The sequence below is a fragment of the Venturia canescens genome, chromosome 1, assembly GCF_019457755.1.
Source record: "Venturia canescens isolate UGA chromosome 1, ASM1945775v1, whole genome shotgun sequence".
NCBI classification, from domain to species: domain Eukaryota; kingdom Metazoa; phylum Arthropoda; class Insecta; order Hymenoptera; family Ichneumonidae; genus Venturia; species Venturia canescens.
In genome coordinates this window covers 27,893,169-27,915,962 of record NC_057421.1, presented here as the reverse complement: position 1 = coordinate 27,915,962, position 22,794 = coordinate 27,893,169, and the positions used below count along the sequence as shown (strand labels likewise).

Below are 22,794 nucleotides of genomic sequence, written 5' to 3'. Positions count from 1 at the left end.
TGTCGAAAAAACGAAGTGCCGCCAAATTGTTTTTTTTTTATGGCCTTCGCACAGAGGTACAGAAAAGTAAATACGAAAAATGACTTTTTTTATGGCACTCGGGACAATTGAAACTTAAATCGTGGCTATCGCAGAGGAAAAACGCAGTTTACTTTTAATCTCTACTAATTATTTTTTAATTGTCACAATCCTCGCTGTTTTTTGTCGACGCAATCTTTCGTGTCGACAAAATTTGAGACGCGGACGAACGGCCAGTGTTCGCGAACACGCTCCTTCGCGACTTTTACGAATACAGCAATTTTGTCAATCTTTTGTGTTATTTGGAAGTGTCAAGTATGGAGTAGCGAACGCAGACGTTTCTTATTCAAAGAGATTTCGTGAAAAGTGTCCGAGGATTCTTTGGGATATTCCATTCGTTTACTATATGCGGTCGAGAAATACCGGAATATGTGTGTCATCTCTGAAGGTTGCGCAATAATGAGAGGAGAACATTCTTCGGAGGCTCGTCGAGCAATCAATAGTGAAATCGTCGTAATTTTTTGCCCTAAGAGTGTTCTTCCAACATTTCCTTTTTTTTGTATGAAGGAGTCGACTTATCAGTATGTTCACATTGACACGTCGATGGTCTTTGGCCCGTTTGAATAATGCTAATTCCAAAAGTGTGGCTGGCAAGTTTCCTCCTTCGTATGAATTTCGCTCGGGTTTCTTGGATCCGACTTTCCAGTGCGCTACGAAATATTTTTTTTCAAGCAAGAACTTACGTACGTGACGTTTCCACATTTTTCTTTCACAATCAAGTTTTTTCTGAGCAGGAAAAATTCCCATGTTGGCCTCCACAAGAATCAATTGTTCACAGAATCGTTTGTTCTTCGAATAACTTCCAGTGCTTCGTCGAATAAAAGAATAAAAATATTCGTCTGACAAATTTTTCGTCGTTTTAAGGAAGTTCACGCGAATCTAATGGAAACGGAAAATTCCAAGAGTTGAAATTTGGAAATATGTCATTCTGGTATCATATTTTGCTTGACGATTTGACTACGAAAGTATTTTAACTGCTATCACAATATTAAAAATTAATCAATCTCAGCATAATTCAAGTTAGGCATAATTTTAATAATTGTGAGAATAAATTTGAATCGTTTCTGCGGTTATGAAAAGAGCAAAAAGTTCATAACGTCGATGGACGAGTATCTTCTCGTTGTCGATCGAACAATTAATTACCGCGTGGAAAATTGACTGTTGAAAGCACTACCGATTCTCAGCCGAGTAATAATCCTCGTTGAAATGGAATCGCGTGCAATTAGTATGCCTCTTTGATGCACGTTAACCCTGTTCGGCGTCTTGACTTCAACCCCGTAACCAGGAAGGACTTTGCGGCGCTCGAAAGTGTATATCGATCCGGAGGGTACGAAAGCTCCGTATAAAACGCGAGGGCTTTTAATGGTCACGAGTCGAGAAACCCGCGGCAACCGTATCCACGGGCGGTTGTTTTCTTATGGGACCAATGGATCACCCTGACGAGTAACGAGATCGCGAGAGTGTCATGCTTGCTAAAAAATCATTTTATTAGAGTAAACGAGTGAATAAATCAAATTTATAATTCACGTTATAAACGATGGAAAAAGATTGGTGGACTTTAGAACCAACGCGTGAATTATGGGTCAAAATTCCTGAGGCACTCCTTGCCATCGATGGACGGGTATAATAAACTTTCAATCAAAATGTATGCTTCCATTTTTTCATTTGCTTCTTAATTCAATCGTCTCGATTAAAAATCGTATTATTTTTCATACTGACATTCGACATGAAATTGTATAATATCGTAGAATAATAAATATGATCTTTTCGGTACGAATCTCTCAAAAAAAGCACGATAATTAAATTCACTGTATTTTTTTCTACACTGAGAGAATTGAAGGGCAATATTTAGGGTGAAATTCACTGTAAAACTTACCGAACATGTTTGACTGCGGGGACAAGTTAACGAAAAATATTTATTCCAGTAACGCATCGTAAAATTTTCAATATTTTGCGGAATTTTCAATTTTATAATAGTAAATATTGCAGATAGTGAAATTTATGGCACGTGTACTAAAATTTACGAAACGTTTAGTGAATTTTACGGTTCATCGCGGTTAAATGTCTTTGCCCTAACGTAGATATCGATCACTCGTTTCCGAATTTCGTAGCACACTGAAACGGTGATTTACACGCTTCGACAAAGGGCTGAGCATATAAAAATAATGGGGAAATAGGCCGATATAACGACAAGATACCCCTACCGTGTCCCCAAATAGCAGCATCCCAGAATAAACATTCGTACGGAAATTTGTACAGTGGAGCGCGGTAAAATTTACTGTGACGTCAAAATTTACTAAATACTTTGTTAAAAGTTCCTACTGTGAACAATGAATATTATTTTTTTAATAGAAGAATTAAATTTCTTTCCCATAATAATATTATGAATTGCAGCTCGTCGCCGCACTATCGTTAATGCACGGTAATTTTTCAAATTTAATTCTCTCCGTGTATCCTTCAAAAACGTCCCGGAGAAACTCGATCGAAAATGTGATAAAAAAATGACAATCGTTGTAAAAAAGAGAATGTGAAAACGGTGCACGATTTTTGGTTGATCCGAATCATTGTCGAGAGAGATTAACAGAGATTAAAGAAAAAAAATCGTCGATAGTTTCGAGCGCAGTCAAATCGGAAGGTTTTTTTAAAAGTGCGAATTTTAATTCTACAAAATCAATAATTAGTTGATGAAATTGGGTTCGCTATAAACGTGCAACCAATTTCGATGGCCAGAGAGAAAAAATATCGTAAATGAATAGCCACTGACTTTTTTTTTAACCCAAAGTACGAAATCGCTCATACGACGAGTAAATTCAATTTCAACCCTTCAGCTTTTAACATCGTTCGAGTGAAAATGAATAAATGGATTCGCTAAAAATGATCGCACCCAACATTCAATGTGCAACGCCTGTCATGCTTCTTTGGCTTCAGTGTGACGAAGTCAGAGACGCGGGTCGTTGCACTCGATGAGCACACGGATGTAGCGAGCCAGTGCTTGTTCAGTATTTATTACGAAGCGGAAGATCGCAGAAAGGGGAAGCGATCGAGTATAGGGGTCTTTATTCAATTTAAAAACAACTCAACTCTCGACCGAAGCAGCAGCTGCTGAAGAAAACTCTTGCTTCAATCTTGTATAGGAAGTCAGGGGCAAATTTACGACGCTGAAGTTTGCAACGTCGGAGTCCAACAAAATTAAGGAAAATAACGTTTGTAATTGACTAATTTTGGACCTCGCGAATCATTCGTGTAGACTGAAAAACTGCGAATTGCAAATTAGGCAGGTAACAGGATTGGAGAATTACTGGAATTATTGGAGAGTTATTTAGATCATTTCGTTGGACTCCAACGTTGCAAAGTTCAACGCCATGGCAAATTTGCTAGTCGAATAAAAATCCTTTGCACGATTTTTCACGATCTCTCATCGGAATGATTGATCATCAACGGTTTGTCGAATCCCTCCTTGACGTCGATAGTAAATGAAATCAAACCAAAGATGGAACTGTTTGCTTCTATCCAGAGGGATATGATTTTTCTCATTTTTTTTCCATTCTTCGAGTACATTTTTATCTCTCTCCTGTTGAGGCTGTTATGCAATGGTAAAGCTCCTACATCGGTGTTTCCGAAGTTCCTCGATAACTGTATACACGCAGACTGATACTGATACGAGGCTTCGACTGTGATAAGACGATTTCTGAGTAATTTACTCATATGTGCAATCAAAACGTTGATTTTCTTTGTAATTTTTGTTGAATTCTTTCAAATCGTTAAACCTTTGTTGGGAGACGGGAGAAGCTGTAGATTCGGTTTCGAAAATACCAAAAAGTTGTCCCCGCTGCAGTCGTTGAATAGAATATCAAAGTCCACGGTTTTCAATTATATTTCTATTCACATTAATTCATGGTAGAAGAAAAACAAGGTTAGACTATCGATGCAAATCGATGAAGATGAGAGAAGCATCGCCGGAAATATCATTGCAAAGTCATAACAATAAAAATATGGTTGCATTTGTGCTTAAAGTAGTTTGGCCGTTCTACAACTAGTCAAGTTAGCAACTACTTTCTGTTGATTAAATCGAATTCTAAATTATTAATGAAATTAATAAACACTTACGTTGAGAATATTTTTATCACAAGAATGTAATGCAATGCTTTAAAAATATCATAAAACGTCAAATTTATACTTCAACTTGACTAGTCAATTATTGAGTCCGACACTTTGAATACACGTAAACTAGGGAACATTTTTATTGTGTGAAAGAAGGTTTGTATCGGTGTAATTTTACCGAGAAAAAAGAATGGTCAATTCGTTACAAAAAGCGAGGCTGCTGGATGGATCGAAGCACGTGAGTCAATCTGAAAAATAAATTTGATGAAACCCCCGTGATTCTCGATTTTGCCCGAAGTTCAATCAGCTGTTACTAGCAGTCCAACGTAATGATCGACGTCCGTTTTCGACTCCGAATCTTTTCGATAGAAACTTTTCCGAAGCTCGAACACTGTGCAACCTTTTCTAAATGAAATAGTTCAAAATTTTGCCCGTAAGAGGCCTCGAAATCGTGCTTATCGTTATCGGGGACCTTAAATTAAACTATAATTTATCGCAAAAAGTGAACCTTCACCAGACTTTATCGAACGGCCGAACGACTTTAACTGTTTATAAATCTCCGCAATTGTTTATTCCGTTTCATTACAGTCCAAAAGTTCACCATTCCGTGACTCGAATTCGTGGTAATTTATTTTGAACGTTTGGACTTTCGGATACGTAAGAGTTGTTTTTAAATAAATCGTATTATATTGCTAAGAATATATAGCAACGTTGTTGGTTTACGCTCTTACACAAAGTGCATCAATTTGTTTTTTATTCAAGCTTCGTAATTGCTATTTTTGTGAATATGTTTTAAAAAACGCTGCGTTGTAAGGAAACAAACGCGGCTCCATCAGTTCGATTCGACATAAACACGATTACGACTCACGATCGTGAATTTCAATTACTCTTTACTGTTCACCATCGACTTTGGCCCTGTTTTATAATGCAACTTTCGATATTGGCCGTAACAAAGCAAAGTACACGGGTCCGGTAGACCAGACGGTCAATTACCGCGCTCGTATTAATTTCACAATTGCACCAGACGCATGGCCTTCGCTTAGTTAATTGTGAAGCAAAAGCCTGCCGCGGTTGCTCGCTCGGAAGTTTTGAGCGGTGAAAGTCTAGATGGATCTTTCGAGCAGGCACCTGCAAACTGGGCTATCGTTGCGTTATGAAATTTAACGTAATCCTTGCGGTGTGTAACCAAACTGCTTCTTTCTCTCAAGCTAAAAACATGCTTCTTGGTTCATGGTCTGCAAATGAAGAGACACGATGTTAATTTTTTCGGAAAATATTTATTAGGGGGAATAGAATTAAATAGCAAAGAACTCGATCCACTTCAGTGCAGTCGATGAGATTCTCCTGCTTTCTTAAATTTCGTATGTTTTTTTTGTACGTACAGAAAACAAGTTTTTGGTCTGCTAATAAACGGAAAAAGGAACAGAAAATGATTGTTTTTCAAGTTGTTAAGAAGCACGAGTCTTCAGTGATCGATACGAATGGCATGAACAATTACGAAGTAAATTTTTCATTTCCGTTTATAATCGCTGAAGAATATTTTTAAAGAAGTCACAACGGCCGAATGTAATTTTAGAAAACACTCCTCCGACAATGACCTGTAGCTTGAGGCAGTGCATCGATCAAAAAGATTGTCAGTCTCCGAGCCTTGGACCGATTTTACTCCTACGTCATTCGGATCAGCATTGATCCTCGGGGTGTATCGTGAAGTTGTATAACTTCACGATAAACGACGTGAGATAGTTTCGCAGAAAATTTCGGTCCAACAAAGTTTCCAATTAGTTCGGTCACGTTACATCTTTACTAGGGTCGTGGGCGATCGGAGTGTCAAGATTGTCATTGCACGAATATGCTGTAACGATCTCGTGTTTCATCTTGGAAAGTTGCGGCCTCCGCTCGAGTTATCGATCGACGCGGCGGATCACAGGAGTGGTCCGATGTCAGGGTCAGTGGGATGCGATCGCATTGCACTTTTATAGTTCTTACATAACCTATCTCATCAATTTTCAGTGGCTGTCAAACGATAAAATGCGTAACATTATTTAAAATTCTTTCTATTCGATTTAAGAGTATGGATCAGTCGACTAACCTCACTTGGAATTTTCGAAATCGAAATTCTTTGACACAGTTTGATCGATCAAAAAAAGGCTCTGTCAGCCTACGCAGAACGATGGCAAAAACTGTGTCAAAGAATTTCGATTTCGAAATTTGCAACTATCTCTCTCGTACTCACGGTTGCGATATACCAACTGATCCATCCTCTTAAGATGATGGATCAGTCGGTAATCACAACCGTGAGTGCGAGAGAGATAGCTGCAAATTTTGAAAAGGAAATTTTTCCACATCGTTCGTCTGATCGAAAAAATAAAAATGTCATCGGATTTTTGCGATCGTGCTGTGTACGATGACATTTTTATTATTTTAATCAGACGAACGATGTCAAAGAGTTTCAATTTCAAAAATTCGAGGTGTGATTACCGACTGATCCATCATCTTAAGAGCATGGATCAGTCGACTAACCTCACCTCGAATTTTCGAAATGAAAATTCTCCGCTGTCGTTTGACTAATCAAAAAAAGGCTCTGTCAGCGGACGCGGAAAGATGGCAAAAATACGCTGACAGGGGCTTTTTTTTATTGATCAAACCGTGTCGAACATATTCAATTTCGAAAATTGCAGCTATCTCTCTCGCACTCACGGTGGTGAGATAGCGATTGCTCCATCACCTTAACTGTGAATCCTTCAGAGTGAACTACGTTATTCGATCATTTGCTTTGTATCGCATTTTTCCAGGGAATGGCATTTAGCATCGAGGAAAGACAGATCCTGGGAATTCATGGCCTCCTTCCTGCAGCCGTTAAGACGCAGGATGAACAACTCGAGCTTTGCAGATTGAATTTGGATCGTTACACCGATGACTTATCAAAGTACATTTACTTGATGAGCTTACTCGTAAGTTGACATAATTATTGGCCGAGAACTTGGTCACGTAAAATTGTGCTTGGTCGAAATATGGATTGTCTCGAATTCTTATTTGCAGGACCGAAATGAGCGACTGTTTTACCGTTTTCTTGGTGAAAATGTCGAGAAAATGATGCCCCTCGTTTACACACCAACGGTCGGTTTGGCGTGTCAAAAATTCGGTCTCATTTACCGGAGACCACGTGGCCTCTTTATAAGCATTCACGACAAAGGGCACGTTTACGAGGTCATTAAAAATTGGCCGGAAAATGACGTTCGAGCTATCGTCGTAACTGATGGTGAACGCATTCTTGGCCTCGGGGACCTTGGAGCTCATGGAATGGGAATTCCAATCGGAAAATTGTCACTGTACACGGCATTAGCTGGCATAAAACCTCATCAATGTTTACCCATTACGTTGGACGTCGGTACGAATACTCAGGTACTCAAATCGCCCACTAAGGAAATATTGAAATGCAGAGTTCATTAAGGATAATAACGTGAAAATATCCGAGTAATGGCTTTCAAGCCCAACAAAGAGAAACAGTTTTCCTTCTCTTTTTTCCTTTTCCTTTCTGTAAATGACAAAAAAGTTAATGCTGTAATTACATGCTCGATTAAATCTGCTAATGTTTCCTTCTACACTCAACATTTATTTTTCTGTATTTTCACAGTCTCTGCTCGAAGATCCTCTCTACATTGGTCACCGACATAAACGTGTTACTGGACAAGAATACGACGAATTTCTTGAGGAATTCATGAAAGCAGTCGTGCAACGCTACGGCCAAAATACTCTCATACAGTTTGAGGACTTCGGCAACGCTAATGCGTTTAGACTTTTGATGAAATATCGCGATCATTACTGCACCTTCAACGACGATATACAGGGAACGGCGTCTGTCGCGGTTGCCGGCCTTTTAGCATCGCTGAGAATCACGAATACAAAACTGTCGGAAAACACTATTGTTTTTCAGGGCGCCGGGGAGGTAATGCCTTTTTTTTATTAATTAAGAATACTGCTTTAGTGGAAAAATCTCGTTCTCAATGAGCCTTTCCTGAAAAACGGAGTAATCGAATTTTCATTATTTAATGAATTCAAAAGTATTTTGCACAAGTCAGAGCTACTTACTAACACATTCGTTTAGAACTTAACTCGAAATTATTCTCCCTTTTGTCCGTATTTTTCTCAATGCCTCTCAACCTCTTTTTCGCTTCATTAAGGATGATGAGTAATCTATTTTATGACGAACCAAGGACTTTTGGATGACTCGGCGACCTTTGATGTACTTGGCCGAATTCGTTTTTACAGATGAAAAATCTTCGTTTGTTACTTCTTTAAATCAGTACTCGAATCTTGGGACCAACGAAGTTACGAAGGACGAAAAATGATTTTTCGAAATCGTCCTCGTTAAAGATGAGAAAAAATGCAAATCTCTTTTTTTTGTGTTCCATGAAGGCTGCGCTCGGGATCGCTGGTCTCTGCGTTATGGCGATGATGAAAGAAGGTGCCACCGAGGCCGAAGCCAGAAGCAAGATTTGGATGGTTGATTCGCGTGGTTTGATCGTCAAGAATCGTCCAAGTGGAGGAATAACGGAGCACAAAATTCACTTCGCTCGTGACGATGCGCCGATCGATACTCTCGCCGAAGTAGTCAACGCGGCACGGCCGTCGGTGCTCATCGGAGCGGCGGCCATCGCGGGAGCATTTACTACCGAAATTTTGCAAGCGATGGGCAGATTCAACAAAAGGCCGGTCATATTCGCTCTCAGTAATCCAACCAGCAAAGCTGAATGTACAGCGGAACAAGCTTACACAGCAACAGAGGTAAGCAGCTTTCCCAACAATATTCGAATAGCAACGATCTTTGAGCACGGATTCGTATCATAAAATATATTTTAGCAGCAGCTGGATTTGAGCGTTGCAATAACTTTGTCTGATAATATGAACTTTGGTAAAGAAAAAATGATCGAATCGTTGAAATTCAACGATCCACCATCATAATCGAATTTAATTCCCTTTGACAATGATATTTTTTAAAAATCATAAAAAAAAATGTTGTCACAACTTGATATATCTTGAAATTTAATATTCTTTACCGGTTGACGCTCTTTTTTTTGGTGAATGCAGAATTTCAGAAGATAAAGTTTGAAGGGAGGTTTGAAAGGTTTTGTTGAAACGTTAACAGGGTCGGTGCGTTTTTGCGAGCGGTTCACCATTCGATCCTGTTACTCTCAATGGTAAAACCTATCATCCCGGCCAAGGTAACAACAGTTATATCTTCCCGGGAATAGCATTGGCCGCAATATGCGCGGGCATGCGTGTTATACCCGAAGAAACGTTTTTAATTGCGGCAAATGCACTCGCCAATATCGTTACGGAAGAAGACCTCGAAAGCGGAAATCTTTATCCACCTTTGCAAGACATTCAAAAATGCTCTTTGAAGATTGCTGTCAAGATAATGGAGTATGCCTACAGGGAATGTAAGCTGATTTTATATACGTCACGATTCTCTTATAAATTGCTTCGTTTGAAACACGACAATTTGCGCTACTTCGAGCAAGTAATTCTAATTTTCGTTGTTCAGTGAGATTCGAATTTTATAATAATTGCGCTTTTTTTATAATGCGTTTTTAGCTTTTAGTACTTAATTTATTCATGAATTTTCATATCCAACGTATCGTGTTCAACGGTATTTAAATCCGAACGATTTCGGTCGATTCATCATTATTTAATGAAAAAATAGTTTTTGCCAGTGTCAAAGGTTAATTTCTGCAAATATTTCCGGATATAGAAAAAAACATTTTTGTCGTGTTAGCAATTTGTTGCCATGGCCGTTTGTTGTTCCATGATTTTTACTATTTTCGATTTCATATCCATCATTTTTGTTGACTAGCTCTGGCGACCGTACATCCAGAACCCACGGACTACGAGGAATTTGTCAAGGCACAGCTGTACGACACAAAATACAAGACTGCTGTTCCAGTGACGTACATGTGGCCGAGTCTCTAAAGTTCTAAATGAAAATACATGCAAAAATCATTCTGCTTCGGGAAACTCATGAATTTTGTTGATTCGCAAGATGCCCACGCATACACACAATGTCATCTCTCGCGTCATTCGATGCAGGATAAACAACGAGTCATAACATTTCCGCCGAGACTACGGTCTATTTTTGATTTTGTGAACGCCCATTGCGCGCGAAACTAAATTTGGAAGAAAAAAAAATATTTCGAATTCCATTGGATTATTCGGGCTGGCCCGATAACGCATGCTGATAAAGCCGGATCTCTCAAATATTGATACATTATTACATGCGTACTGAGCGTATGGAAAAAAAAACGAAAAAAAAGCGTGTATTATCCAATTGATGAGGATATCTGAACCAAGTTCCTGAATGTTTTTATTTCGAAGATGAATTTCCGGTACTTTTGCAATGTAGCGCCGGGTGTCTTTTCTTTTTTTAGTTTAAAAAAACATGAATTAATAATTGATTAATATGTACGCAAGGTGTAAAAGGTTTAAAGAAATAAAGTCGCATGTGAGCAGTTGTTTTTATTCGTTTAAAAGGATGTATTTATTGCCATTTTTTTTAAATTCTTTTGAAAAACAGCTATTTTATCCATTTCGTTCGCGTTAAAACTGAATGTTTTAAAATTTGAAATCTCGTAATTTTACGAGTGTACATAATATCGCATCGTTCGAAGGTGAAACGAACCATATCCATTTCTTTCCGCAGAAATTAAAACCAAATTTACACGTACTCGACAAATACGTTGGTGGGGCAAAGTGGAGTGAGAGGCAATTGTGTTACACATGATATTCGTATGCGGCTACTTTTTTCTTTTTTATATTTACAGAATGAAAAACTACAGTAAAATACGGCTCGAGTTGTTTCGTCATGTACTGGTGTATTTATTTATGGATAACTTTTTTTATTGAAACCAAAAAAAAATTAATTTCTTGTCCGTACGTTTCTTCATTTTTTTTCGTTCCTTCAAAAAATAACCGAAACTATTTCGAGCGAGAATTTGGAAAAAGTATGAAATGAAGCTTCAGAATCTACAATTTTTCATCAAAAGTTATTTATGTAGTTGAGAAAAAATTCTGGCCTCGACTCAATAGACACGACTCCGAATCTGTTAATGACAAAATATTCAAAGCAAAATCACACTTTCTCACTCTCGCTCTATCTCTAAATTTACTCTCTTTCTCTCTTTCGCTTGCGTTCTCTCTCTCTCACTCTCTCTTTCTCATATCTCGTTTTCACGACGTATTCTTAATTTTTATAACCTAATTTGAATAATGCTTCAGCACTTGAATAATCTTAGTAATATCACACGTTCGGTGGCGGAAAGGCAAAAAATGAAGTAAATTTTTCTTTTTTTCTAGACTCGTTCATTTTACTCGCTTCGAGTTATTTGAATTCAATGTACAAATTACGACGTGCGATTATGACAATAAACAGAGCACAACCACCGTTGATGTCTATTTCAAATGATTTTTTTTTGTTTCATCGTGTAATATCGTAATAAAATAAACGGATAAAATGTACAGAAGAGCATTATAAAATGTTTTATAATTATGAGGGGGACGCGGTTACGCTTGGCTGAGCAGACACATCGATGTTTTTTTTTTACGCCACGTACGTATCATCGTGTAATATTTTCATCCTTCATTTTCGCCAACAGATTTTCGTTTCGTTTGTGGCTTTAGAAGTTCTCATAGTTTTCCCCAATCAAAAATGTCATCGAATTTCGTGTCGACGAATTAAACAATTACGGGCCATAACTCGTGAGAAATTATCAACATGGTAGTATGTTAGTGCCTTGGGCGTTTCGGATGTGTCTGTCCAGTAGGGAAGTCGGTCCCTCTCCTAGCTTCATCGAGAGAGTGAGTGCGAACGTTCGTGACTCTGTTGAGAATCACCAGCGGCACGAAGATCCGGTAATCTCTGGGACACTGGTAACGAATCGAAAAACGGATGAGTCAAAGCATCCTTCAGTGTGATACGTTGACTGGGCTCATAATCCAGCATCCTTTGGATTAAGTCAAACAACTGCCGATGGTCATCGTCATCAGAGAGAATGTAGCGCTGTAATCGTCAATTTTCAAATTATTCTATCGAATTCAAGTTCAACACGAGGATGAAATGTGTTTGCATTTATGGAACTCTCGTATGTGTATACTGAGAAAACGAATAATTAAGGGCATACATTCACAATATTAAGAGTTTTTATTCTGTGAGAAAAATCAAACAACAAGATGTTTCTACTGATTCGTTTGGCATTAGGTTCGCGATAGGGAGATCTTAGGCTTGTACGTTTCAATTTCTCTATCGAATTAGCGTGTAAAATGATGAGTGAAGAAACTTACGTTGAGAGGTTTGCAGTTATCTCGAACATATCTTCCAGCTGAGCTTTTATCATCCCAGCCTAATTTTCCATGATAAAAGTACTTTGTCTTTGTCTTTCTTGCCATACGATGAGGAATTGTGCCTAATATGCGTTCCATCATGGCGAGATGTTCGCGATTGTCGTGAGTTTGAAAGAGCGTTATGCCCAAGTAGAGCTCGAAGAGTATGCAACCGATTGACCAAACGTCGCATGGTTGAGACCATCCAAGCTCGAGAATAACTTCCGGTGCTCTGTAGTGTCTCGTACTCACGATCGCACTGTGATGCTCGTGATCGAAAGTTGCGCTACCAAAGTCGATCAGCCTTATGTCGGTACGCTTCACGCGTCTCTCCTTTCGCTTGAAAAGTATAAATTTCTTTTGAAACCCTTAAGCGTGAATTTTTACGGGTCTATGCAAGTGTTCTACAGTCACGAGAATCGACGACACTCGTGAGGCAATATCACATGTCTTTTATTCACAAGAATAAACTTCAAGCAGAGCACGGTTAAGAATTAAAAATTATTGAAGCCAATATTCAATTATTAGTACGATTCTAATCACTCTATGTCAAGAATTTGGATGAGTCTTTTGGTTAAGCATTTACGTGAAAAATCATAAACTATTATCATGGTCACGACTATCAGATAAATACTGACGACTGGTTTAAATAAACTTACCTTCTTTGTATTCCAAATTGTATCGAATTCCGAATCAACGAAAAGTATGTTCTCTGGTTTTAAATCCGTGTGCGTGAGTTTGTTATCGTGGAGAAATTTGACAGCGTAGCAAAGCTGATAGCCTATATGTCTCACATGATCCAGAGGATATGGCTGATAATTGTTATCCCTCTGTGGTTGGAGAAACAGAAAAATAATTCAATTCAATATTTATCGCTGATGAATTCGTTGTCAACGTTACTCAATTTTGTACTCACCAAGAAGTCGAAGACACTAAGACCGAGCATTTCAAAGGCAATACACATGTGACCGTGATAATTGAACCAATCCAACATCTTTACGCACAAGCTAGAATTAAAAGGTTTTAAATTAAAACAAAAATTCTGGAAATGAAAACGTCCGGGGTATTTGTTAATACTCACTGTTGGCCTTCAGGATCTTTACTGGATATTTTTTCGAGAGCGAGAATCTCGAGTTTCGCAGCTTCGCGATACTTTTCCACGTTTTTTATAATTTTCAACGCCATCACATGATCCCTGTTGAGACCCGAAGAAAAATAATTAGAGTACCCATGAGCGCATTAAAACTTTTCATTTAAAGCAATGAAATTTTTTAAGGAAGTGTGTATATTTCTTTTCATATCCAATATCTATTGAGGAAAAAGTTTATACCGGTTTCTGAATGTTCATTCTTCTGCAGTCCATTACGTGAAATATTATTTTATAACCATTGATTTTAATTTTTCAATAAATCAAAAAATACTACCATTTTCCACCGCTAAAAGGGAATAATTCTTTTACGAGCTCTGTACTTAATTTAAAAATCGAACACAGACGCTTTCATGCCGCAGTGTTGTCGGGTTTGAGAAATAAAAGCTCCTCATTAAAGCACGTCAGAAAGAAATTTAAAGGTATCCTTGGTTGGAGATCGTAACGGGTTAAAGTGATGGGAGATTTCCCAGAGTTACGAGGATGAAACTTTCCTGAAGTAAAAGTCGTTATTTCATACCGATCACAGATTTACAGTAAAGTGACGTTTTACGAGAGAAAATACTACGCGAATAGACGAGGTCAGCAGATCTAGAGCTTTTATCATAAACGCCTTCGGGCACTGATAAAACTCACGATATATCTCGTTGAAGAAGATTATCGCGCTTATGGAAATGCATATTTTCGTGAAAATATATGTGCGGAATTCGTAAAATTAAATTTATGAAAAAGTGCTTCAAAATCCAGGGACAGAAGCAACTGCAAGCAAACATTGTTAAGTCTCATCATTATTTCGTAAAGTATTTTTCGTTATCGAAATATCCATGAATTGCCTTGTCTAAGAAGATGGTAATAGAAATGTAGCTTTTAGTTAACGAGGTTAACGGTGATATAGATAAATGGGAAGCGATTTAAAGGTCAATTTTCGTGCTTGTGGGTGAACTTGTAAGTGCGAAAATCCTTTTTTTGTACATTAATACACCGATCACCGTATCACTAAATATTTATACACTATAAAAAAGTTTCGTTTTCGTAAATTGATGATTGAACGATCTCTACCATATTTCATCCAACGAAAATGGACAAAAATAAAGACGTGGAAAAAACTTACATTTGCAAATCCTTAACCTTGACGACTTTTCCAAAAGTACCCTCTCCTAGGGTGGCCAATACTTTATCTGCAAATGCAAAAAACGGGGTAAGTATGAAACTCGTATCGGACCTTGCGAAAGTTTAAGATCGCATCTCGTTATATCGTGGCTGTCCTTAATTCGCGATTGAAAAAAGCTCGCTTACTCTAGCGAAATATTGAGGTGTAAATAATAGAAAATTTCTCGTATCTCTGTTCGATAATTTCAAACTAAGTGTAAATGAAGTTGTTCATTGTTGGATAAATAAAAGAAAAAGCATGGACTAGCCACGTTAGCGAGTCAGACCTTGACGCTCGCTCGGTCGGAAGCGTGCAATTTAATTACACGTTTACGAATAGCTGTACGAGTAACCGTAAATAAGTAGGTCTTTTATAGCCTCGATCAGAGTGAATTCTTTTTTCTGTTACCCTAAGAACCCTACGAGAACCCTAACCGAGCAGTACAAGGGCGAGTGGCACTTTCTCCCTGTCGTCGGTTAAGTATTAAAAATACTTTGACGACCTGGGTCGTTAAATTCGTTGCAATGAGAAGAGATAGAGAAATAGATGAGAAAAGATAAATCGAGAGAAAGAGAGTGAGAGAAGAATAGAGAAATAAAATGGAGAGAAAGAAATTTCTGTTTTTGTGCTCGGACAGGAGAGATGAGGACGCTTTGTTTAAACAGCGAGAAAATGCCTTCTCGTGGTGCTAGATGAGGAACGCGTCACCGCAGCTTGTTGTGTCGTCTCTCGTGATATACAAAAGCCAAAAGAGTATCGAGTCTCGCATTCCCGCTCAGGTTTTCGTTCGTCTGGTACATCGATGGACACACCACACGGACCTGTCGACCAAAGAGGAAACGCGCCGCTCTTTCTCTGGCTTTCTCAAGTAGCGAATCGAACACGACGTCGATCAAGGAATTTAAAAACTCGAAGGTGACGCGTTCCTCGTTGGGGGTCTATTGAAGAAGACACTCGCGTCGCGGGCCAATTATACCAAATGTCAGCATCTGAAAAAGATTCGTTACAAACAGTCCAGAACGTGCGTATAATCACCGATTTATATTCTTTTTTTCTTTCATTATTTAGTAAGGGGAAAAGGATAAAAGAGAGGGTTCCACGTCCAAAAATCAAGACTTTCTATTTGAGAAGAACCAGTCTTATGCAATCTCCGAGCAGAACAGCTGTTCAAAATCGGTGTCAGGTAACGTTCGAAACCGTAAGTTTACTGTGTACAAAAGTGTGTAGAATATTCCATTCAAGTGTAACTTTTCAGAGAAGATGTTGAATGAAAATGAACTTTTACATTATTGGAGCTCCGCCTTGAAATTTTTCACAACAATTGTCGACATACTCCAACGGTATTTGAAATTATCAATCGAATTAATTTACGTATTGAGCAAAGTCTAAAGCGTGGAGCCCTCCATCGTTACGTTTCAATATTTTTAACGACCCGCGGAACATTTCCGAAATGGGATGTGAAATTGATTATTCTCAATGCTCAAGGGTTGACGAGTGTGAGTCCTGCGGGAATTCCTAGTGCAGTGGGGTATGAGTCGGAAGAAGATAATTTTCGGGATTCGACAGAGAGATCGATAAGTGTGAAAATAAGCATTTTTTGCATTTCAGACAAAATGTGTACGTGTGATATCGGTGTGTGTGTGTCTGTGTGTGTATGTATGAGAAAGACACAGAGCAAAGAAAAACGAGAAGAATGAAGAGGGAGGGAAAATAAAATGTGTGATCGTTTCGCGTACGTGTGTGAGTCTGAGTGCACTTATTTGTTAATGTAAGAAGAAAAAAGTGATGAGAAGAAGAAACTGAATATACGAGATGAGAGTAAGATTGAGAGACAGACAGATGTTTCAGAAATTAATAGCTAATGGGTAAAAAATATACATATATATATGTATATATATATATATCGTGTATGAACGTGTGTATATATATATAGATATATATATAATATATGTATAAACCGTAGTTTACCCTTTCGACCTTGATTCGATCGGGGCACATTTCGTATCTGTCATTTGTTTGTTTGGATTTTTGTTCCTTAAAATCTACTACAATGAGTGTATTCACGTATTTCACGAACATCTATTTGCCAGGATGTCGCCGGATTGGTAAACAAGATGGCCGTCTTCGTCATCCTCGACGGAAGGCGCTCGTGGACTCTATACCGTTGTCAACCGGAAGTAAACACGTGGTTCCGCAAACGGTTTACCCATAAAGTGTACAAGTGTGTGTTTTCGGTTACCATGGTCCAACCCGAAAAAACCGTATCGGCCGGAAGATCGTTGTTGATATATCCCCCAAGGACGTTGTCGCAGTCGTCGTTGTTGCGTCGTTGTTGACGATTCATGATGTTTCATTGGCCAAGACCCAATCGGAGGGGGAGATAATCATCCACGTTGTTCGGACGCGTGACGTAGGAAGAATCGTCGACGAATATTTGCGGATTTCGAGGGGGATGGATGTCCGCGGTTGACCGAACATGTCGCCACACCACGTTTTAAACCGCGATTCAGTAGAGCAGGTTGTTGATTCGACGTGTGTTTGTACGTAGGACGCAGAGTGAGAGAAAGAGAGAGACAGAGCACACACGTGTTAAAAGACCAGGTGTGTCATCGTCATCATCATCATCATCATCATCACCATCACCATCATCATCATCATCATCATCATCATCATCATTATCATCATCATCATCATCGTCATCAATGAAACGTTGCCCATCAATGATTATTGGTACACCAAACCCAAACGATCAGGGGGGGGGTAGAGCGCGCCCAGTCGATCGACCATTCCGTTTCCATTTCCATTCCAATACAACGGAGATGTAACCCAACAATCAGAGAGAAAGGGGAGAGGGCAAAATAGTTTGCCAAGTCAGAAAGTTGCGGTTACGATATTTACCATTTGGCACAAAGCACTCTTTTTTTTTCTTTTTTGTAATTTGTTCTTATTAACTTGATCTAATTAAAGTTTCTTTCGCTTTTTTTTTAGGTATATTAAAAATCTCATAATTGTCAATGTATGTACGATTTCTTTTTTTTTTCTCGCTCGTAACAGTCGGTACTGTTCAAGACCGATATTAATATTGCGTAGCGATACCAAGAGATGCAACGGATTGGAAAAAAAAATTTTGAATAATAGGGCAATTTCGGATTAGAAAAATTAATTGTAACACGAGACGCTAATAAACGCGCGCTTTTTTGTATTTCGAATCAAACAAATTTCGGAGATTCTTGAAGGAACTTATATCGAGAGAACGCAGGAACACTTTATCAACCAACGTAAATAGAAGTGCAAAGGAAAGAGAGCATACGGGACTGCTTCGACGGACCTTAAATACCTCGGCCGATGCCTCTAGTCTCGCGGATCTTATTACCTCGTCGCTTTTTTTTGTACTCTTTACTTTTTGTTTTTGCGTTTTTTTTGGCTTTTTCTTTATCTTTCTTCCACGATGCGATTAATTAAGAAAATTAACGGAAAAACAAATTATCACACAAATTTAAAGACTATGGTACTTACGTGCATCGTCGAAACGCTCACGCCACGTTAATCGCCATAATACGAGCGATTATCGTGGCGAGTCTCGTTCGCGAAATTGTCAACCTTGACGATCAACACTTGGTAAGAAATAAAAACAGAGATGGAGTAGGAAAGAGAGTGAGAGAGATACAGAAAGAGAGGGGTGTAGGGAAGGCGATACCTAATTTGGAAGGGTTGATTCCAGATTGTTTACCGATCGCGAAACAAAACCTGGCAATCGGTTGGTAACTTCTTTGATTAAGACAAAAGTAATCTATGACACACGTACACGTTACTTTTCCCTTTCCCGGTATATACACATTTGATTAAAGTCCGATCGCATTTCCTACAATGAGATCCTACAATCGGTTCGTCATTAGAATACTCGTAGGTGGGAATGAAATTGTTTTTTGTATATACTTTCAGTACTGATACGGAACAACTCAACAGTGGCGGCCAACTTCTATTTTATTCTCAACTTCTTTACTTCTATTTTCTCAAGCAAAGGACTTTGAAGATAAATCATTTTCTGGAAACGCATATCTTTTTAACAATGTTGTTGTTTTTTTCTCGACTTCGTTTTATTTTGAATACGATATATGATTTTACAGTCGGAAGGTTTTTTCTGTTTTTTTTAAAACATTTTGTTCAAAGTTTACTTCTATTTTCTTAAGCAAAGGAGTTTGATGATTAAATCATTTTCTGGAAACGCATATCTTTTTTACAATGTTGTTTTTTTTCTAACATTCGTTTTTTTTACTAATAAAAAAGTGAATTGAAAAATGCATTTATTTTGTTTCCGGTATTTTTTTTTATTTCCGATGTAGCTCCATTTTTTTTAATTACATAAAAACCCTCTCCTAGCTGTTGGACGTTTTTTATGTTTGAAAACGGTAAGGTCCCAAGTCGACAGCGGCCAAGTGAACAAGTGTGTAAACTTTATATCATGTATAGATATTGTCCACCGTTGTACGATCGCGAATAACATATCTGTATATAATGTAGGGTTTACACACTTGGCCGCCACTGTTGAGTTGGAACCCTACCTTGAAAACAACAGCTCGAAGTGAAATCAGCGGCGTACAACTGTGTGAAGTTGTCCATAATCGAGCACTGCGATTGATTCGATATGGAATAATAATTTTGAACGTAAATATTATAGTTTTCTAAGCGAGTTCACCGTATATTTTAACAAACTATGTCTAAAAACATTGTTCGTCACGTGTAGAAAACACGAGCAAAAATTGGTCAAGACAAGTGTGACCGTTCCAGAGAAAAGTTGCTTCGAAGAAATCCCCCCTATCAGCTGATCGCAGTGAAACGCACGACTCCCCCCGTTTCTGCCCTGCGGGCAGTCGAGAGCTAAAAAAGAGCTGAATAAGTGTTGAAAATTTGTGAAAAACGCATTTTTCATTGAAAATTGAAAATTCAAAAGCAAATTCTAGTGATCGTCAAAATTTGATTTCTCGTGAACTCGATAAAAAACGACAGAGACGTGAAAAAATAATGAAAATAAAATGAACGGTAAATTGGAACACGTCGAGTGTTTCGTAAGTAGATTGGGAGCAAACTCATAGCGATCGTTCTAGCTGCTGTATATATATACAGTCCGTTTGAAAAATCGATTTCAGGGATGAACGTTCTAATCTCGTCCGAGGAAATTCTCACGGCTAATAGCCAGGCGTTTCGAGTTTTCATGTATCTTTTTTGGCGGCAGGCACACACAAGCACATTCTCAGTTATTAGTTGGATTTAATGATCTTAATATACCTTGAGCACAGATCTTTCTCAAATGGCACTCGATATTTCACGTTTCACTCGATAAAAACCTTTGTTAATAATGCTAAAAAAAAATAATAAAAGAAACAAACAAACGGTGTGGCGATTCAGATGAAAATTATTCAGTAACTGTGGGTTGCATACGCTGCGATAATTTTTAGATTTCAAAATGCACGCAGTACCGTTGAAACGTTGGATTCGTTGCAAATTGACGAAGACTATTGGATTTGCCATAAATGACTTGACAAAAATTCGATTAGTTAAAACCTTGATTTTTAGTTTTATCTTTTTTTTGTCAGTTTTTGTGAGAAAAAAAAATTCGACAACGATTCTAGTTTTGTTTGGCAATGAAAATATCGAGCAGGAGAAAAGTTGAGTATATTTTTAAAACTCGAACGACCTTAAAAACGTTCAAGTTTAATTTGACTGCCGAAAATGAAAAGTTTGTTTTTTCTAGTATCGTTTTTTGTAGCAATTGAAAAAATAGATTTTCACGATTCTATACAGTTTCGATGTTCTACAAATTTGACGAGAATCCAAGTTTCTTGGTGACTGTGAAAATCGTGTTCCGTTAATTGTTTTCCATGAGTATCGGGAACAAAAAACACCACGATAATCGATTAAGAACGCGATTTTTCTCGACAAACTTACAATCGCACTGGTAATAGCATCAATATTTTTCGTATCGTGTCGCGATTTCGAAATTTTCGAGGTATTTCTTCGATACTTGCTGGCAATAATATCGGCAGTGCTTGGTTTTTGTTCAACGGCAGATCCGTTCGCACTACCGGAAGCTTCATCGATAGCTGAATATTTGGCAATGAGGGTTTGAATTTCTTTCCTTTTAGCTTCTCTCTCGGTGAGAGCTTCGTCATTGGGCAAATCCTTGACACTGGTTATTTCGTTAACGACGATCGGTGTTTTGTCGCAATCAACTTTGTTGTTCTCGCGTTTATCGGGACTCTTTCTCGTCGTACCGTCACCGGGATAATTCCGAGAGCGCGATATTTGCGAGGTGGTGGACGAAGAATCGGGTTGTTCGCTTTTGCCGCTACGATGCAAGGGACGAACTTTCCGATTTCTCGTTTCGGCATGGCCGGATTTGTGTCTACCGTAACGTCGATAAGCCTCCGAATTAACGAGCGCCTGGCGATCGTGTCTGTGATAGGCAGGAGTTTTTTCTCGTCTTATTTCGCGACCGGTGGTCGAACTGACGTACGGATAAGCTTTTTCGCTGAGCAAAACGTATGTTGACGTTTTAGCGGTGGCGCGTGGTAACGATGGCTCGAGAGTCTTGTCATCGCGAACGTAAGGACTGTCCTCTCGTTTGTGATAACTGTGCTCACGATCCTCTCGACGTTTGTAGTTGTTATTATTGCTGCAGACATTATCGTCGTGACGTTTTTTCGTCGTGTAACGATCCAAAAAAGTCGTGTATCTGTCCTCCAGGCGGTTTCTCGCTGTACTCAGGTGGCTCGTCAGCGGAGATCTCCTCAAAGTTGTTCGATCGGTCGTAGACGATGGACCACGTACCCTGGTCGTTAAACGTTGCAATAAACTGCTGCACGAATCTGAGAGTAATTGAGTCACGCTTGTCGTTGAAGAACGCGCGTAACGGTTACGTCGTGGCGTGTTCGCGGTCGTCGAGTTCGTCATTGCCGTGGCTTGACGACCCGACGACATGTTGTCCCGTGAACCGAATATGAACATGCGCGTTGCCGATTTTCAAACGTCACTTCCCAATCCAGAACTTGAGTAATCGTAGCGAAACAAAAGTTCGATCGACGCGGAGATCAGGCAGCCAGTTTTTATTTAAATCGCGCGTTCAAGCTGAAATCATCACAAACAAGAGTTTATTCGGGCGCGAGGAACGATCGCAAACGTTAAAAACTCGTGTCTCAACGGACCGATGAGTTTCCTGTGGTTATTTGTAGGTCGGACGGATTTCACGCCAATTTTACTTCTTTATTCAAACTTTCGAAATAGGGTTTTCGATGATCTTTGTTGCCGACATCGGTAAGCCGATGGACTCGTCGAAACTTTTCCCAAATCACGTGGTTTCGTATTCAGGATGATTCTGTAGTTTGATGATTCCCAGAAAATGTATTATTGCGAATTGAAAACGATGTTTGAACGTAAACTTTTCATAAGAATCCTTCGGTTTTTTTTTTATTGATCGATTTGTTTTTAATTAATGGAGAGAAAAATGTGGCCAAAAATTTCGAACATCGCCGGAGAAAACATTTTTCTCTCAATTTTTTGTCTCACACTCGAATTGGTGTCACTACTTTTTTCACCGTTTTCCCGCCGATAGTAAATCGACTCTCGACTGACGGCGGGAGAGAAAAATTTGTTTGGAGTTGAACGAAGGCGAGAAGAGCTAATAATTCCACGGCGGGGTTGCGAGACCTTGAGATTTGGATGAAATGAACAAGGTCAAAATCGGGACCGTTGGAGGCTGAAAAGAACGGAATATCTTTTTCAAACCAAAGGTCTCGGATACGGGTTTCGACGAGGATTTGTCCGAGAGCGACGTAACCTCGTCATCGAGAAATCATCACGAATAACTTGCCGACATCGCGGAAGGGAGGAAAAAAATATCGAAAGAAGGTTCGAACGCGAGCGAGTCACCGAACGAACTAATAGACGA

The 22,794-nt window shown here is 38.8% G+C and overlaps 2 protein-coding genes across 8 annotated transcripts in view; one reads left to right on the top strand and one right to left on the bottom strand.

Annotated features, from left to right (window-relative positions):
• The window catches only part of LOC122416220 (NADP-dependent malic enzyme-like), a 16,741-nt gene extending 6,035 nt beyond the window's left edge, over positions 1-10,706 (top strand). For all 6 annotated transcript variants that reach the window (XM_043429068.1, XM_043429242.1, XM_043429153.1 and 3 more), the window contains 6 exons: positions 6,972-7,130; positions 7,219-7,581; positions 7,814-8,125; positions 8,596-8,964; positions 9,326-9,620; positions 10,034-10,706. In XM_043429068.1, the coding sequence (XP_043285003.1) occupies positions 6,972-7,130; positions 7,219-7,581; positions 7,814-8,125; positions 8,596-8,964; positions 9,326-9,620; positions 10,034-10,149 (1,614 nt within the window). In that variant the 3' untranslated portion in view covers positions 10,150-10,706. The remainder of the gene's footprint in view (positions 1-6,971; positions 7,131-7,218; positions 7,582-7,813; positions 8,126-8,595; positions 8,965-9,325; positions 9,621-10,033) is intronic.
• Doa (Darkener of apricot) lies at positions 10,678-22,794 on the bottom strand. Of its 2 annotated transcripts, none has more exons than XM_043428818.1 (8): positions 20,796-22,794; positions 16,927-17,005; positions 14,811-14,877; positions 13,634-13,747; positions 13,469-13,559; positions 13,212-13,382; positions 12,514-12,909; positions 10,678-12,232 (listed from the first exon to the last, which is right to left on the bottom strand). In XM_043428818.1, exons 1-8 carry the CDS (start codon positions 21,852-21,854, stop codon positions 12,020-12,022), a joined length of 2,190 nt encoding a protein of 729 aa, XP_043284753.1. In that variant the 5' UTR covers positions 21,855-22,794; the 3' UTR covers positions 10,678-12,019. The 2 variants fall into 2 exon arrangements, with proteins under 2 accessions (XP_043284753.1, XP_043284830.1); XM_043428895.1 differs by having other exon boundaries at positions 12,514-12,891; positions 20,796-22,792.